Below are 18,055 nucleotides of genomic sequence, written 5' to 3' on the forward strand. Positions count from 1 at the left end.
GCAGTGGCACTCAGTGACAGAGTGCTATACACACTCCCATGCGCACACACACACACACACACACACACACACTCTGACACACTCACACACACACACACACACGCTCTCTGTTTCCTCTGTGTCTCTCTCCAAACGTGTCAGTCAAACCAGTCAGTCGATTATTTTTGTGTGCGTGTGTGTGTTTGGTTCGGGATGTTGAACAGAGCTCGTACTCATCCTTCATCTCTATGAGCGACGGTAAGATCATTTCATTCTCTTCAGGCCTTCATCTACTTATTTCTCTCTTGTGTGTGTGTGTGTGTTTAAGTGTGTGTGTGTGTTGCGGCTGTGTTTTTTTGGGGCTGGCTTTTTTGCGGTGACTTTGGTCTGGAGCCAGACTGAGGCCTCCATGGAGCCTGTCACTGTTTGCTTTCTTTTACAATCCATTTTGAACCACAGGGGGCAAAACTAATGAGCTGTGCCCCAGAGGCGCTACAGTCAAAGGTGGATTTTTTAATTACATGTTCATTTTGATAATAATCACTATTATCTGAAGGCCTGTAATTAGTGATGTTGGAGGACAGAGCTTTGCTCTTCTACAGCTTTCACTGATGGAACATGTTGAACAATATTGAACTTTCTCTTGATATTTTGAGGAGGTAACTTGGTGGTTTGTTTGAATGGTTTCTCTGACCTGTAAACTACTGTCACATCACTTTTACTGTGTTTCTGGACCAAACAAAAGCTTCTGCTGTTGAATCTGAGCAGACAAGATCCAAAAAGTTTAACATTCAGCCTCAGATAAGGATGAGTCTTTCTTCAGCCCTCAGTCTGTATGAAAATGTGTTTTTCGATTCGTTTTGGAAAGTCAGTGGATTAAAGTCTGAACCTGCCGATAATTGGATTTGCTCTCTGAGACTTGTGGATCTTTCTGTCAAAAATGATTAAGCCCTTTTGAATTCTTGCGCTTCGGTTGGTTCTGTGTTCAGCAGGCAGATCCTTCTAGAAATATTACGTTATATCCATTGTGTGTGTGATCACTGGAATAATTTCACCATAAAGACGAATGAAACACTTGGCAGAAGATGAGACAGTGTTTTAAACAAATAAACCATGAGGCTGTTTTATTTCTCTCTGAGTCACAAGATGATTTCTGGAGTTTTCGGCAAAGTGAGGATCTTAATTTGTCACTTTTACAGTATAAAGTGTGTGAGTGTGCACGTGTTGAACATGTACGTGGCACAAACGATAAAGTTTCAATCACAGTGTAAAAGTTTGTCAGAGCGGAGACGTCCCTGTCTGTCTGTGCACGTATAAACATACACGTGTGTGTGAACGTGCATGCGGTTATAGTCCTATACATGTGTGTATAAGATGGGGGGGGGGGGGTGCTGCAGATTAATGTCTTAATATAACACAACCATACCTGCCACTCAGACTCACAGTCGGACTCTGACCTTTCTGTCAAAGCCACATGCTTCTTTTGATTTGTATAATAATTCATACAATTACATTACGAGTTATTTTCAGCATAAATGATGTTTAACAACTTTCTAATGGGACGTTATGAAGGGTTTATAAGATGTTTTTCATGGTTTTAATGGTTGTTAATTAATAATTTACTAATGCTCCACAGATCAGTTAGAGGCCCTTAATGAGAACAGATTTTGGAGAACCTGGAGCTTACTTCGTACTTTTAACGATCTCTTTAATTCCTCAGAACGCATCATTAAATGGACTCAATTGATTAACACGATAAGTTAGTGTCAATAAGTTGTTTATAAATGGATTTTGTTGGTTGAAAATGGAAGTAAATGTCATGCTGAAGGAGGATTTTCCACAACCTGGCAACCCGAGAAGTTCCTCTCATTAACGGCTGATAACTGGTCAATAAATGATTAGCCTATAGTGAATGCTGAAGGAGGAAGTCGTCTGATGTAACGCGTCGACGTCTGGTTACAGGTTCTGGGTAATAAATACTGCCTGAGGTAAATCTGATGAATGTCCTGCAGTGATGTCACTACAGGTGTTTACCAGACCTCTGCAGCCCACTCCTCCTCTCTGCTACTAGCATAACACACCCAAATCTGTGGTTGAAGTCATGGTAGTCGAGTTGCATTGTGGGTAATGCAGGTAAGTTTTGACAAGAAGAGAAGAAAGTGTAGAATAAAAAAGCCGATATCTTCAGTTTTGCAGCATTGATTTAAACACTTTGGTGGATTAATTGTTGGAAAACTCTTTTATTAATAATTGATGAAACTATTAGTTACAGCTCAGAAACCATTTATAAAAGGTGCCTAATCAGAGAATCCTGTTCAGATTTACACCTGACAGACATGCAACTCTCCTCCTTTCCCTCAGGACAAGAGAGACAAAGACAAGGACACGGGGACGAACAGTTTGTCACAGAGGACACTCACCTGCCCGTCGACTTCCTGTCCTCACCGCTGCTGCTGTCTATGAGCTGCACCGAGGCGGAGGAGTGGAGCTTCCATCGATCCTGACACACGGAAAAACCCTGTTGAAGCTCCAGCAGCAGCAGCAGCCGACACCATGTCCTCTCCTTCCCTCCCCATGCCCTCGCTCCCCCCCAGCCCTCTAGCCATGGAGTACCTGAATGACTTTGACCTCCTCAAGTTTGAGGTGAAATCTGACACTCCTCCGCTCCCTCCTCCGTGTGCGTATCCCAAATCTGGCCTCCCCCACGACCCCTCCAGCTCTCCGTACACCAGCCACCCTCCGCAGGACTCCAGCCTGAGCTCCAGCCCTTACAACTCGCTGCCACCCTCGCCGACACTCAGCGACGCCCACCCGCCTCCTTCGGGCTCTTCCTCCCTCTCTTCGTCATCCTCCTCCATCTCCTTCCCCCTCTCCATCTCCAACAGCTTCACCTCTGGCATCAGCTCCGGCTCCCAGGGGAACGTGGAGGGCAGCCCGGCCCACGGGGGACCTCAGGGTCCCACCCCGGCTTCGCTGGAGGACCTGATCTGGCTGGCAGCCCTGCAGCAACAGTTTGGAGGGGAGGTGACGGGGCCCGCCACTCTGCTGGGCGCCTTGGGAGGAGTACCAGAGAGAGGGGACAGAGAGAGGGGGCCGGTGAACGGCTTTCTGGGCTGTGAGGACGCTGTGGAGGCGTTGCTGAACTCAGCTGCTGCAGCTGTCAGCTCACAGGTAACAATCTATGATTCCTCTCTCTTTTACACGTGGCCTCTTCACACCTCTGCTGCCTCCTCATCATCCTCTGTGCCCCCCCCCCCCCTCTACAGTTCCCAGGTCTTTCTCAGAGCTCAAGCAGCAACCTGGGAGACTCCAGCAGCGACAGCGGCGCAGACATCTCCTGCACCAAGGGGGCGGACATGTGCCATCGCCCTCTCGTCTTCCTCTCGTCGGGCCCCGGCTCGCTCCCCAACGCCGCCCCGGCCTCGGCCCCCTACCCGCAGCCTCTCAGCCCCCAGGGCCGCCTTCATCACCACCAGCACCACCATCATCAGCACCACCCGCACCACCCCATGCACGGCAACCATCACCACCATCATCACCCACAAGTTAATCAGGTACACGGGGAAACACTTAATCAGCCTAGCTCAGAGCAGAGAGGCTCGTTACTGATAACGACTCTCATCATCAGTAAAACACGGGAAGTTGTTGGAGGTGAAAGAAGCAACGTGAGAAAACAGAGGCCCTTGTATTAGAGGGCTGAGCGTAAGGAGAGAGGGATCGTACAGTGAAGGATTAGGATTAGGACATTAGAACATGGTTATTAATGTCTGTGTCCATCTGAAGTATCACTGCTCTCTACACGCCAACAACAAGAGCAGTGAAGTCTTTGTCTTTCAGGACGCAAAGTCTTCATTTCCCACCGAAAAAAACATATTTCTCAGTATTTGGCGTCTATCAGCAGCATATAAACACTTCATACATGCGTTATAACACACTGTAGTGCAGGTGTACGCAGATATAAAGACATTTCACTGCAGCATTTATCACCTTTCCTATGAAGACAGTTTAACTTATTACAACTATATTTTCACTTGAGGCAGATACATGAATCAACACTATCTGCTTACAATTACATTATAGTGTGTTATAAACCATTTATTAAGTGTTATAAATGCAGCGTTTCAACTTCACATAGTAAATTTCTTCATCTTTAAATCAATGAAATGAATAATTATCGAGAACTGACACTTTAAATGGCTAAATGCGGTTGGTCTCCTGTGGCTGTAACTTCAACAGGTAAATAAAGGTTGTAATCTGCGTTGTGGTCGATCAAGATGTCTGGGCGGATCTCTATGTGGAGCACACTGTGAGCTTATGATAATATCTGCTATTATTGCTGTGCGTAATCCTGATAACTGTCACCCACACTTAGTCAGATTACATGACAGATTATGAACATGTGGTGCCGAAATGTGCCCCCTGACACACGCACACGCACGCACACCACATGTTCACCAGTCATAATGTGGTGATATACTTTAAATCTGACTCTTGGATGAATCCACTTCACACTCCTCTCACTGTGCACGCGCCAGCATGTGTCTCGTTGCCAATTAACATTGAGGAGCAGCATGTTTCTCTTGTGTGTGTTTCCTCCATCTGTTCAGCAGTGCGGGGTGAACGAGCGCTTCTCTGACGAGCAGCTGGTGAGCCTGTCGGTGCGCGAGCTCAACCGACACCTGCGCGGCGTCAGTAAGGACGAGGTGGTGCGTCTGAAGCAGAAACGCCGCACGCTAAAGAACCGCGGCTACGCGCAATCCTGCCGCTACAAGCGCTTACAGCACCGCCACGCTCTGGAGTCAGAGAAACATGTGCTCACACAACAGGTACACACACACACACACACACACACACACACACACACACACACACACACACACGCACGCTGTCTCAGTACATGCTCATCCTGAACTCATCTGACCCCAAACTTAATCCTAAATCTAATTTCAACCTGAAATTTGGAATTTCTGACACTAAAAAGCTTCTAAAGGAGAAAAATGACAGCCAGGAAAAATCCACTGTGACACTCTGACAGCCCTAAATCCCCCAAACTTACATTCCACAGATACAATAAGCCCTGAAATTAAAGCTCCTCCAGTGTAAAGGTCTGTGTCCATGTGTAGTGTGATTATAGATCAGCTCTAGCTTCTATATTAATACTGTGAAAGTATCAAAGCCTCAGTCCACAGAGAAATGCACACAGCCTGTATTCAGAAACTGAGCCTTAAAACCAGCCGTCAGGACTTCTGGAACTTTGTGATGTCACAACAAAGCAGTCACCAAGCCCCGCCCACCTGGACCCACCATCCAAACCTTGCAGGATTTGGTTTCTCTGAGTGTTTTTACCTGAAATCTGCTATATTTTTATTGGATCACTCAGAAAACAGTCAGCCAATCAGAAGAGAGGATCAGAGCCTCCTCTCTTCTGATTGGCTCACAGACCTGTTGTTACTAGAGCTGCAGAGAGAAGCCTGAGAGAGGAGATGTAAAACTACACTGAGGGTTTTAATATATGTTCATATGATCAACACTTCAAATAAAACACAGAAGAAGAAAATGTGGATCTTTAAATCAGCGTCTTTGAAATGATTCTCTCTCTCTGAACTTCCCCTCAGTTGGAACAGCTACAGTGTGAGCTGACTCGAGTGCTGAGGGAGAGAGACGCCTACAAGGCTCGCTACGAGAAGCTCCTCAGCACGAACCACGGCACCGGCGCCGACGCCCCACCGACCCGCACCAGCAACCCACCTTCCCCGCCCCCTGACTACTTCCTCTGAGTTTTACCCATTAAGAGAGGGGGAGGGGAGATAAAACAAAAAACGAGCCCAGCCAACATGGAGCAATCAGTGATGAATAATCAGACTTGGGGAAGCAAAGAAGGACGTGTATGTGTGTGTGTGTGTGTGTGTGTGTGTGTGTGTGTGTGTGTGTGTGTGTGTGTGTGTGTGTGTGTATGCGTGTGTGTGTGTGTGCAAGAGGGAAAGTGAAAGAGAGACATTGGCAGTATTGGGGCTGTACAACTGTGAAATCCACCCTTGACTGATAAAAGGGGAATTGACTGTTAATTCTTAGCGTTAGACTCGGCTCTAGGCTGCTGCTGCTTCTTGGACTTTACTTCACTGTGAACGACAGTTGCACAAAAACTGGCTGAGAGCTCTTTGGGACCTCCTGCCTGTGAAATCAGTGCGACGGTGGACACACACTCGGCTGTGACAGTGGAATCAAAAAAGCTTTAAAAACATATCAATAGTCCCTGACGCTGCTGTATGGAGGAGCAGGGACGTCACAGGAAAAGTAATGAAGCATTTCCTTCATTTCATTCTTCCATCAATGAATACTTCAGATATAACAATGTATTTACAAAAAACACTTAAAACTCATGTAACCATTTATAAATGCATTAATTAATCCATGTATTTAAAGAACTATTTGAAAAGACATTTTAAAAATGGGAACACATTCCTGGATTCACTCTTTGAGTTCCATTTCCTTTTTCCAGCTGCTTTTCCTTTTCCTATTAGCTACTCGATTAACTTAGTCATTTAGCCTTTCCTGGTCCAACCCCAATTGACCATGAGCTGTAACATTATCTCTGGTTAGAGGTAACCAGTCTGGTTTTACCAGCACCGAAGGCTAACAGGAGAAGCTAAAGGGCTAAGCTAATCGATTAGCTAACAGGAAAAGCAGCTGGAAAAAGGAAACGGAAAAAGAGGAGGGAATCCAGGAATGTTTTCCATTTCTAAATGTCTTTTCAAATACTTTGTCAAATTCTATTGTTTATTGATAAATTAATAAATGTATTTATAAATGGTTTATTTTATGAGTGTTTTATGCTGTGAATCCATTTTTAAATCTTTAGCATTTATTGGTGGATTAATCGTTAAATAACAATCCCTATTGTTAATGCCTATTCAAACATAACGTTAAAGAAATGCTTTATTACTTTTCCTGTGACACCCCTGGTCCTCCATACTGCTGAGTATATTATCTATGCAATATTAAATAGCTGCAATGTTCTCTCCCAGTGAGTGTTTGAGGCTCAAATCGTAGTTTTGTTTTCTATAATAAGCTGCTAAAGCTGCAGAGGTCTGAGTAGTGCAGTGGTGCTGGATGTGGAGTGGTATGGGCTTGGATAAAGTATCCACGGCATGCAGTTAAGTATTTGCCAGCTAATTTTTCACAGTTGCCTACCAAAGTGTTTAAGCTCACCAAGACTTGTTATTATTCTTTGTAAGATGAATAATCATAGATTTAAGAATGTACAAGGAAACCTTTCGTGGGAATCTTCCGGTGATTGTGCTAAATGAATAGTGGGGTATATTGCTCTTGTGTTTTAGCAGAGAAATCTAGTTGAAAATGGCAACTGACTTTCAGCCGTTCACAGCGACAGAGAGGACCTGCTGCTTGCTCTCAAACATGGGTTTTTACACACAAAGAAGTGGAGCTGGTGGTGTGTGCTTAACAAAGCGACTCACATATGGTGAAAGAGGCAAATACAACCCATCGCAGCGGAGCGACAAAAAACAAAAACAAAAAACAGTGTGGCATGATTTGTGTGGTTGTGTCCAGTTCTCCAGACGAGAGAATCTATTTTGGGGCAGATTGAACACCTCTGTAACAGGGACCATCACATTACTGCAACATGTGGCACCACAGAGCTGGTCACTGTGGACTCCGGTACTGTGGGCTACTCCGGATGCAACAGAAAATTAACGGTGCAGGGATTTAAAAAAAAAAAAAAGAATAAATAAATAAATAAAAAAATGCAAAAATATCTCTTCATGGAGACACCTTCTTAACTGTCCCATGAAATCATTGCCAGGGTTCATGCATTAGAGCTATTTATTTTGTTTGGGTGTAGGTTAAATAAATTGTTCTTTTATTTATTCACTTATTTATTCAGTATTTATTGTTTATTTATGTACTGATTCTAATTATTTTACTGGTTTTATTTCATTAGCGTGTATTTTTACTTTCCTACAGTTTATTATTTTATCCAACTGTGATTAGAATTAACATTATTACAAAAATGATGGCCATTATCATGGTTTCCTGCTCCTGTTGTAGTGTGGTTTCATATGCATATGAAATAAACAAAGTACTTTACCAAACCTGGCTTGCTGTGGTGTGTTTTGTGCGCAGGTTTGAACCTCATCTCCTCTCCATTCACCTATGGGAGCATCTCCCACTCTTAGTCTTCTGCAGGCCTTTTCTCTGCAGCCCCCATCCCCTGCTCCATCCCTCTCTTTATCTCTGTCCCTCTATAGTGAGGCAGTGACCCTGGCTGCTGCACTGTTTGGGATGACCTCATCTTCAGCTCTACCTCTCTCTCTGTGTCTCTCGCTCTCTCTCTGGCCTGTATAATAGGAGCAGGATTAGGGCTATAATAGCGCCCTGGCTGCTCACTGCCGGAGCCTATTGTGGCTTTGTGTGGGAGGGACGCACCACTGCTCATGGCCACACTCACATTCTGACAGAAAACATGTCCAAACACACTCCTTGGATCAGGGGACTATAGAAATGACTTAATTTAACAAAATGGAAATGAGTGCGTCCAGGAGAAGGACGTGTGTGTCTCTGACAGGACACAGGAGACGAGAGGACAGAGACTGACTCACCTGGTGGGCAGGGTGCTGGGTTGTCAGGCCAGTTTCTACAGGAAAACCCAAATGACACATTTTAAACATACACCCCCCCCAAGGACACACACACACACACACACACACACACACACACACACACACACACACACACACACACACAAAAACAAAGACAACTAGTTTGGAGGCTTGTGTTATACCGCCTCCTAGCGGCCGCTTCCCATAACTTCCAGAGGTCAACGTGAGCTTCGTGTCACTGAGCATCTTTTCCACAGAGCTGCTCTCCCGCCTCCAGCCTGCATCACCGCCCCGGAGCTGCACGCACCTGCCGCACACACTGACCGGTGTCGTCTCTCCTCCTCCTCCTCCTCTTCACAGAATCCGGATCTGGAGCGCGTGCACACGTCCGGTCCAGAGAGTGGCAGCAGCGGTGATGAATGACGGTGCCGACTGCAGACCTGGACCCGGGCCCTAACCTGAGGAGACGGAGAGGGGAGGGAGAGAGAGGGGAGGTAGAGAGAGAGAGACATAACTCGAGGGAGAGAGAGAGAGAGGTAGAAGACGTGCGAGGGAGGGAAGAGAGAGAGAGAGAGAGAGAGAGAGAGAGAGAGAGAGAGAGAAAGGGAGAGAAAGGGTGCTTACTTTGTAGTTGCCGAGAGCCGCGTGACAGGTGAGAGATCATACCGAGCTGCTTTGGGCTGGGGTTCGTAAAGTGAGTGGGGGGTGAGGGGGTGAGGGGGTGAGGGAGGGGGTGAGGTGGGGGGTGTTCTATGTGTTTTGGAGTCTTTACACCCGATCGCTTAATTTCAGTTTGCAGATGCCGACAGATGTGCCCGAAGACAGGCTCAACAACGAGGAGAAGGCAACCACGGTAGGCTGCACGGGGCTGCACGGAGGTCCGGGCAAACAGCTCCAATAATCCATTATTCAATCAGCCAATCGGGTTTTAGGTCGAAGTGGTGGAGTGTGATCATGTTTGATACTCAAATTGCAAGTTTAACGGAGGTGTTTATTGAACTGACAGTAAACCAGTTTTCCTCTGAGAGAGAGAGAGAGAGAGAGAGAGAGGGAGAGAGAGAGAGTGTGTGTGTGTGTGTGTGTGTGTGTGTGTGTGTGTGTGTGTGTGTGTGTGTAGGTGGTGGTGCAGGGAGGGGGAGTCCTGCATTACAAAATACTCGCAGACCAGTTTTTATTGTGAAGCACTAAATTTTAATAGCTGGGGGATTATTTGTGCGTCTTGAGCAGCATTTAATGTGATTTATGTGTAAAATGAAAGATGATAATACTATCACCTGTGGTCACGTGAGGCTTTTTAACACCTTTCAGCTCATTGTTTTGGTTTTCCAACCCACAAATTTTACTGTTCTGGTTCACTGTCACCCAGAGTGCGAGTTATACAATGATGATCAGGAGGTGAAATATTTCTCCAGGAGGAAAGGGAAACCAGAACACGTGCTTCTGTGAACTCAGGTGTTGGGTACACATGTATATTAATATTGTTCAATGAGCCAACAGGTAAAACTCCTGAGTGAAAAAACAGGGTGTCTATTATAAAAATTAATGTTAAAGGTAAAAGACTAACTAAAATTAAATAATGAACTATATTGATTTCAAAACGTTTCTTTAAAACAACTCATCCTCCATTGTCTCACTGCTCATGACTGAGCACCAGTGTTTGCTAACATTAGATCATATATGACATTTTAAATTATTAAAATGACAAACTAACTCTGGAAATGAGAGGGTGTGCTGTCCGATAACTAGTTAACTTCAGGCTAAAGTTAGAAAGTAGCTAACATTAGTTATAGGTTAGAAACTAGCTAACATTAATTAGCTAAAACTGTAACTTCAAGCTAAAGTTAGAAACTAGCTAACATTAGCTTTGGGTTAGAAACTAGCTAACATTTATTAGCTAAAACTGTAACTTCAGGCTAAAGTTAGAAACTAGCTAACATTAGCTTTGGGTTAGAAACTAGCTAACATTTATTAGCTAAAACTGTAATATAAGGCTAAAGTTAGAAACTAACTAACATTAGCTTTGGGTTAGAAACTAGCTAACATTTATTAGCTAAAACTGTAATATAAGGCTAAAGTTAGAAACTAGCTAACATTAGCTTTGGGTTAGAAACTAGCTAACATTAATTAGCTAAAACTGTAACTTCAGGCTAAAGTTAGAAACTAGCTAACATTAGCTTTGGGTTAGAAACTAGCTAACATTTATTAGCTAAAACTGTAATATAAGGCTAAAGTTAGAAACTAACTAACATTTATTAGCTTAACTGTAACTTCAGGCTAAAGTTAGAAACTAGATAACATTAGCATTCATCCTAAGAGACTTGTCACAATCTAATTCAGACACTGATGGTAAGAAAGTGAAGTGTATTAAACAAGCTAGATAGTTAGCTACTGCTACCTGCATTTACCTATAGTGTCTGTAGGTTTAAAAAAAAAAAAAAGTGGTTTTTACCTCTTTTGAGGGGGTCTGAGTCTTAATCGTGGAGGGTCAGACCCCCCCAATCAATCACCAAACAGCAGACATACAAAGTCAGCAGGTAAAGAGGCAGGTATTTCCTTCAGGAGCTGGTGGAGACCAAAAACAGTGATAAAAGACAGGGGGTATTGGACTTAGATTTGTCAGGCGGTAGAAAACATGACTCAAATAAATGCTAATGTTGCTCCATATCTACTGGAGTCAGTGCTTGAAGTGGGGTACTCACCCTGTGACGTGGGGGTTTCTATTATTTTGTACACCCCATTTATATCAATGAAGGTAGCCTAAATAACAGAAACGCCTCTTTATTATTTAATACAGCTCAACAGCTCAAAACACTACCCTCCAAAAAGATCAGCTGAATCAGCAACTGTCTGAAACTATTTTATTACAAACTGAATATTACATATATTATATATATTATTATAATTCATAAAGGATGATTTACTGCAGGACTGTTGTATTAGACTACATCAGTTTTAGCTACATGTTCCTAATAAATTGCCAACTGTGTATATATCAAAGTGTCACCTGGCAGCCTAAAGATGTTCTTTAATTCAATAGTTTTATCACATATTATTATTATTATTATTATCACTGAATAAGATATTTTACCCTTCCCCCTTTTGAAAATGTAACAGAGACATTTTAACTGACTCACTTTGTAAATTTATCTGAGAACATTTTTACACAGTGATTTTACTTCTACTGTAGTAAAAGGTCTTTTCCGTCATGGTAGTTAGTGACCGTTGATGTGCTGACGTGTTGACGTCAGTGTGGTGTCTTTATCTCCAGTCAGTTTCTGTTACCGGTAGTTTATCGCTGCTCTGTCTGAACACAGTTAATGTTTCTGTTTTCTTCATCACAGTGTCTAACTACCTGCTGTACATTTAAACTTACACTAGTTCTGCTCCAGCACCCAGAGCTCTCTGTTCCTTTTAGTGACTTTCACTAATTCAGCAGTTGTTTACATGCTGTTCAGATGCTAGTTACTTTAGCTTTGCGGCTAGCGCTTTCTCTCTCGCTCGGTGTGTCTTGAACCTACAGATGGACTTGTTCATCAGAGTGTGGTGTTGTTGTAACTTCACTTTAGAGGATTGTGATGTTTATTAAAACTTCTTGATGTCTGCTCTCTTACCTTCGACACATATCTTTGCTCGTTAACCGGAACTGGTCTGCTGTGTCCCTCTGCTTACACAGCAGCTTTCAGTGTGACAGGATATTACTCGTGACGTCTAACCAATCAGATGGGGCTGTGGGCGGGACACTGCGACACACGCTTGTTGTATCCACTGTCAGATCTCCCGACCCGTTTTGTTTACAAAAACAAATCACCCAGATCCTGAAATGAAGAGGGCAGAAGAGTCCGAGAGATGCAAGTATGCAAGAAAAACAGTCCACTAAAGAGTAATGTAAAGGTTCTGCGTACCGTTGCGTACCGGCCCACTTCAAGCTCTGACTGCAGGTGTAAACAAGGTCCTCGCCATATGTGATTATTACGGCTTGTTTCTGTCTCCAATCAGTTATTTCAGGTTAATGGAGCATTGCAATGATTTTACATATAAAATTAATTTACCCATTATAAAAATTATATCAATGATTTATTATATTATATTATATTATATAATATTAAACTGTATTATATTATATTACATAGTATAATAACGTGCAGAAGCTCTAAATGCTGTTGTTTGATCCATCAAATATCTGACAGATAACTGGTAAATTTAGGCATTAAAGAGGCAGGAAGGTTCGATGACAGATGCAGATGAGTTGTATTGTGGGAATTGTACGAGCCAGTGTTTTGGAAGCTTGACTCATACAAGGGAGTAAATGTATGAGTCAAGCTGCTGCTGCACAGATTTTGACCATTCAGTCTCTTGCAAATCACCCTGTTCAATGGAAGCACAACAACAATCTATTTTGTGTTCTGTCTTTCCTAAATGTTACGTAACAAAGTGTCTCGCAATCTCTCCTGCAGTGTGACAGTATGACTCTGTCCAGCACCCCGACTCTTCGCAGAGGAAGCACTCCTCTGCCAATTAAGCACCAGCTCAGACGAGAAGAAGCTGTCCACGATGACTGTGACTGGACATCAGGTGCAGCCGGGCCTTCCGCCTCACCGATCAGCTTCAGCCCCGCCCTGGATGACACTCTGACCATGGCGGTGGAGGGCAGGCCTGACGGGCCTTTAAGGATCGCCCTGCTGGGGCAGAACGGCGTGGGGAAGTCTTCCCTGGCCATCGCTCTCGCCGGGGACATGGACAGGACCGCGTCTGTGGATTCTGATGGTACAAAGCTGTTTGTTTGACAAGACTAATCCAGTATTGCAGTGGAAAGGCGGTCTGCAGTGTCGTGTCTTACACAGTGAGCAGGAGGTAAATAAATCACAGCACTCATCCCCCATCTGAGATCTAACTGCTGCTGTCCCTGTCCTTAGGGGAGGGTTATGTGCGCACAGTCACAGTGGATGATGAGGACAGCACCATCATTATCTATGACAACTGGAGACAGGTGAGCCAAACAACACTTCAGAGTTCCCACACTCCCTGCTCCCTCATTAGGCCACTGAGCCCTCTCTGCAGCTGTATACAGGGTGCTGCTGTTAAATATATATTTATATATATGCTCCTGTCAGAGGACCTGAAGGTTGCCAAAGCCTCCACCTGTTGTAAGAAACTCAAGGTATACCTCTTTGTTTGATTTTCTTTATTTGAAGCTCTGTGTGTGCTGCACAGGATGACGCTTTGTATTAGCAAATAAGTTTGGGAAATAGTACCAGGATTTAAAGCGTTTAAAGAGTGTGAAGAGAAATCTCCATACATTCATACATAAATAGGAATATGAGCGTATCCCAGCATGCCCTGCACTGATGATGCGGTACACCTGGGAAAGGTTGCTAATAAAATTAGCATACAGAATAAGAAAGGAAGGAATAACAAGGAACTGCAGCGCTTACTGCATAAGCAGCACATTATACAGGGGTTCATACTGTACATCTGGAGAACATTTCATTGTTTATTTGACAGCACTATAAAAAAAAATGTATGTCAAGCTCAGAGGAAGACTGAAGAGAAGACGATAAATCTGCTGCATCTGCATGAGGTTGAATGAAAGGAAGGAATAACAAGGAACTGCAGCGCAGAATGAGGAAAGCTCATTATCGGGTTGTTGTGCACTTTTTCACCCGTTTCCCTTGAGTGCAGCTCAGAGGCTTCTGTGTGTGAGAGAGAGAGAGAGAGAGAGAGAGAGAGAGAGAGAGAGAGAGAGAGAGAGAGAGAGGAAGCTGCCCAAATGACTGCATTAATGTCTTTGATTCAGGTGGACAAAAATAGGGAAAAAACACCCATTTTTTTAATGTGGGCATTTTCATGTGTTACTCTTGGTATAATGAGTTATATCTGTGGTGAGGGACGGTGTAATGTTGCCTCATAAGGAACTCTCCTATATAACTGCATCATTAGAGTGTAAAAGTTGTCTTTAGTGTGTCCTCAATTCTAAACTTAATCCAAACTAAATGAAAAGTCGATGGAGCGCAGGAGCTTCAGCTGAAGACAGGATGAGTTTTCTATGAAGGATTCACTCAGGGACTTTTTATTTTTAGAGATTCTTGTCTCCTCGCTGCTGGAGAGGATGAGTGTGTGTGTGTGTGTGTGTGTGTGTGTGTGTGTGTGTCCCTAGGAGTGTGAGGTGTATTGCAGTCAGTGCTATCCACAGTAGCAGTTTTTCACTAAACCACAGGGGAGTTTAGATAGAGCATTCAATTGTGTGCTGCTTCTCAAGGCTGCACTTATTCTGCAAATGCGGCTCCGACAACAGAATTGATGAGAGGGAAGTGAAGTGTTTGTGCTCAGTGTCAGACATGAGAGTGTGTTTACTGCCAGGAGTGTTTATAAGTTAATTTAAAATGAACGTTTCAGTGAATGCGAACTCAATTTTAGTCATTCGTTTTCTTCAGCACAATCATCATCGTACCGTGACTGACCAGCTTTCACTTTCCTTTATAGTGTATTTAAACAGCAGCTGATTACTAACACACAGTGTGTCTGTCCCTCAGGACCTGTCGGCTCTGCAGTGTGAGGTGTGTGTCCTGGTGTTTTCGGTGACTGACAGGCGTAGTTTCCACCGCACCGCTCAACTCCGACTCCTCCTGAGAGAGACTCAGCCCCAAACTCCCATCATCCTCGTTGGTAATAAGAGTGACCTCGTTCGCACACGTGAGGTCTCCTCTCAAGGTAAGACCAGCCTCCATTTTTTTTCCCCCCTCACCTGTGTTTACTGCTTCCTTCAGCTGTGGCATACGCCTTCACAGTTGGTGTTGACATTTTCTGCCCTTTATCTGTGTCAGTAAACACTAACGTGGGGTGACATATGTGAAAATGTGAATGTCAGTGTCAGCCACAAGAAAGCATTCACTGTTTTCCAACACACAGGTGGGCAACTTCTATTAGAGCCTTTATATGTCGTACAACCCAACTGAAAGCCCCTGAAAACTTTCTCTACAACATTAAATATTCATGACTGAATAAGCAATAGTTAACATTAAAATTTCATCCTTTCTTTATTAAAAGTATAGTTTTTCAGCTGATAAAAAATTTAAGGTACAAGTATGTGGACATAAAAAGGGGGAGAAGTTAACAACTACGACTCCCAAGGTGCATTTTGGCAAGAAAGATCCAATCATCTTGTGTAAAATTGAACTATTTCTTCTCAAATTCAACGACAAAACACGTTGAATTTGCTACAGAGCTGAGCGGCTTCTTCTCCATAGCAACAGCAAGTGATGGTCAGAGGTATTGAACAAGCTGCAACCTCTGAGGCTGAAACATGAAGCTAACACTGAAGTGCTAAAAGCTGCAGTTCCTCTAACGGCCACCAGAGTCTGGCTCCAACAGTGAGTCAGTCCCCATAGACTCCCATGTTAAAATGTCCAACTTTACAGCAGAAATAAACATGTTTACAGCCTGGTACAAAAACTGTTTTGGTCTCTAGAGATAATTTTTTATTCAACTCACCTGTTTACATTTTATCAAGGCTTAACGTTATGGAGAATTGAGGGCGTGGCCACTTTGAGTGATGGGTGGGTGAGCGTATGCACTGAAGTCCTCTTTGCCCATTTTTGGATTAGCCGGGAGTTAGGGGGCGGAGTCAGACACTGCCAAGATGGCGGCAGCGGAGCAGCTCAGTCTGAAACCTGTGGGTGGGTTAGGGTTCGACGTTAATATTATAAATAATTAAAAGTGGTGGTTTAAATTATTATAAAAATAATACCGTGTGTTCTGATCTGTGTTTCTGTGTTGAGTAACATTCAGGATATTTAAAGAAAAAAGGAAGTGGGAGTACAGAACAGGGGGAAAGACTACAACCGCAACAGTCCTGACATCCAGATTCAAATATTACTGAATCCTGATTAGTGCCTGCCAATATGTGACTTCACCTTTTTTCCAACAGAGCCCCGCCCCCTTCAAGCAGGAAAAGCAGGGAGAGAAACTGAAATGCAGAAATCTGTGTTTTATCTGTGGCAGATAACAGTATGTTCATGTTGGGCTCCATTGCTCATCACAAGGAGTTGATTAAAAAATACTTTAACTTGCTTCACAGTGTTTACAGTTTACTGCCTAGAGGCTCATTTAAGTGACACTAAGATAAGACATCTGCAGTTTGTGGAGGTATTTGAACTGAGGTTATAAAACTGTTGTCATCTTCTTCAGGGTCTGGTTAAAGCTCATATTACAAAGCTGCTTTTATTACAGCTGGGAACCTGTGATGCACGTTCTGCTGCTCTAATACCAGCGATCCAATAAAGATGAAAAACATATCCTAAAAAATGTGGTTGTTAAGTACTGTTCTGTGTGCTGCTTTTTGTGTTTGATTTCAACAAAATTTAACATCCCAAAGATACGATTACTAAATCGTTTTTTACTGCAGGACTGTTGTGTTGAACGTTTGTGGTTGTTCCTGTTATTTATTTGCTAAAATGGATTAAAAAGGCCAAAATATATGACAATACCTCTGGCTGCTCGTGGCTTGTTGAACTTGTTTTACTGTTGGACTCTGTCAGGCTGGTAAAGGAGGAGCACCATGTGATTTTGCACAAAGATCCAGAGAGACTGTAACATTGCTGCACTCTGTTAATCTAAATATAAACTCACCTTACTTCATCTTCTCCCCTCTCCTCTCCGTGTCTCCCCCCAGAGGCCATGTCCAGCGCCGCCCTCTTCAACTGTCTGTACCTGGAGATCTCCGCCTCTCTGGATCACCGCACCCCGGAGCTGCTGGAGTGCGCGGTGCGGCTCGCCCGGGGCCAGCCCCCGTGGCCCCCGGGGACCAACGCGGAGGACCTGAGCGGAGGAGGTCAGCGTGAGAGCATCACCTCCCGCGCCAAACGTTTCCTGTCCAGCCTGGTGCCCCGCTACCCGAGAGAGCGGGAGCAGGGCAAGTTCCTGAGGCAGAAATCCCGCTCGTGTCACGACCTGGGGGCGCTGTGATGGGGATTGGCTGGATCGGTGACGTAGCAGGAAGTGGAAGTGATGTAGTAAACCGACAGCGAGAGAGAGAGAGAGAGAGAGAGAGAGAGAGAGAGAGAGAGGAGGCGATACAGCAATTAGTGCACGAGAGAGGAGGAAGCGAGTGTGACGTCAGGACGGTGTTTGTGTATCCAGGGAGAATGACAGCGATGTTAGTGATGATGTTTATATGTAGGATGACTCAGAGCGTTTTTGTACACAAAGACCGAAGCCACAAAGAAGAAGAGAAGAAGAGCTAAAACTGTTGTAAAACCACCTGTAAATAACCTGTAGTAGTGATAGTGAACTGCCGCCCTCAGCTGAATAAACCGCTTTTTTGAGTCTCGACAAAGTCACTGCACCTCTGCTTCCGCTTCCTGTTCTTACACCGGCTCATGAAGTCATGACCACACATATTCATAACTCATTAGTGGCTTAGACTTTGCTGATGATTCACGTTGTGTTCATTTACTCTGGCC

At 44.0% G+C, this 18,055-nt stretch overlaps 2 protein-coding genes and 1 long non-coding RNA gene across 5 annotated transcripts; 2 read left to right on the forward strand and 1 right to left on the reverse strand.

Moving 5' to 3' along the window:
- The first annotated feature begins 2,173 nt into the window (after nt 1-2,173).
- nrl (neural retina leucine zipper) lies at nt 2,174-8,708 on the forward strand. The gene is made up of 4 exons (XM_056378037.1): nt 2,174-3,150; nt 3,246-3,533; nt 4,590-4,805; nt 5,595-8,708. The coding sequence occupies exons 1-4, from the start codon at nt 2,533-2,535 to the stop codon at nt 5,754-5,756; spliced, it is 1,284 nt and encodes a 427-aa protein (XP_056234012.1). The 5' UTR covers nt 2,174-2,532; the 3' UTR covers nt 5,757-8,708.
- A 168-nt stretch (nt 8,709-8,876) lies between these two features.
- On the forward strand, nt 8,877-17,937 carry LOC130170587 (GTP-binding protein REM 2-like). Its single transcript, XM_056378036.1, has 6 exons — nt 8,877-9,249; nt 9,390-9,450; nt 13,052-13,361; nt 13,511-13,584; nt 15,128-15,305; nt 17,266-17,937. The coding sequence occupies exons 1-6, from the start codon at nt 9,017-9,019 to the stop codon at nt 17,556-17,558; spliced, it is 1,149 nt and encodes a 382-aa protein (XP_056234011.1). The 5' UTR covers nt 8,877-9,016; the 3' UTR covers nt 17,559-17,937.
- Nucleotides 13,606-17,361, reverse strand: LOC130170589 (uncharacterized). Of its 3 annotated transcripts, XR_008828011.1 has the most exons (4): nt 17,223-17,361; nt 17,081-17,132; nt 16,086-16,264; nt 13,606-14,287 (listed from the first exon to the last, which is right to left on the reverse strand). It is a non-coding gene; the product is annotated as an uncharacterized LOC130170589 (long non-coding RNA). The 3 variants fall into 3 exon arrangements; XR_008828010.1 differs by lacking the exon at nt 13,606-14,287 and having other exon boundaries at nt 16,048-16,264; XR_008828012.1 differs by lacking the exons at nt 13,606-14,287; nt 17,081-17,132 and having other exon boundaries at nt 16,048-16,264; nt 17,223-17,352.
- Nucleotides 17,938-18,055: the final 118 nt, after the last annotated feature.

Source organism: Seriola aureovittata, chromosome 6 (genome assembly GCF_021018895.1).
Source record: "Seriola aureovittata isolate HTS-2021-v1 ecotype China chromosome 6, ASM2101889v1, whole genome shotgun sequence".
In the NCBI taxonomy this organism is placed as follows: Eukaryota; Metazoa; Chordata; class Actinopteri; order Carangiformes; family Carangidae; genus Seriola; species Seriola aureovittata.

What these genes read in the sequence shown, in the direction of transcription:
- nrl (XM_056378037.1), top strand. Translation starts at nt 2,533, where the DNA reads ATGTCCTCTCCTTCCCTCCCCATGCCCTCGCTCCCCCCCAGCCCTCTA. An exon ending in CTGCAGCTGTCAGCTCACAG is followed by an intron (nt 3,151 to 3,245) that starts GTAACAATCTAT and finishes CCCCCTCTACAG; the next exon opens with TTCCCAGGTCTTTCTCAGAG. An exon ending in AACATGTGCTCACACAACAG is followed by an intron (nt 4,806 to 5,594) that starts GTACACACACAC and finishes ACTTCCCCTCAG; the next exon opens with TTGGAACAGCTACAGTGTGA.
- LOC130170587 (XM_056378036.1), top strand. Translation starts at nt 9,017, where the DNA reads ATGACGGTGCCGACTGCAGACCTGGACCCGGGCCCTAACCTGAGGAGA. An exon ending in ACGAGGAGAAGGCAACCACG is followed by an intron (nt 9,451 to 13,051) that starts GTAGGCTGCACG and finishes TCTCTCCTGCAG; the next exon opens with TGTGACAGTATGACTCTGTC. An exon ending in ACGTGAGGTCTCCTCTCAAG is followed by an intron (nt 15,306 to 17,265) that starts GTAAGACCAGCC and finishes GTCTCCCCCCAG; the next exon opens with AGGCCATGTCCAGCGCCGCC.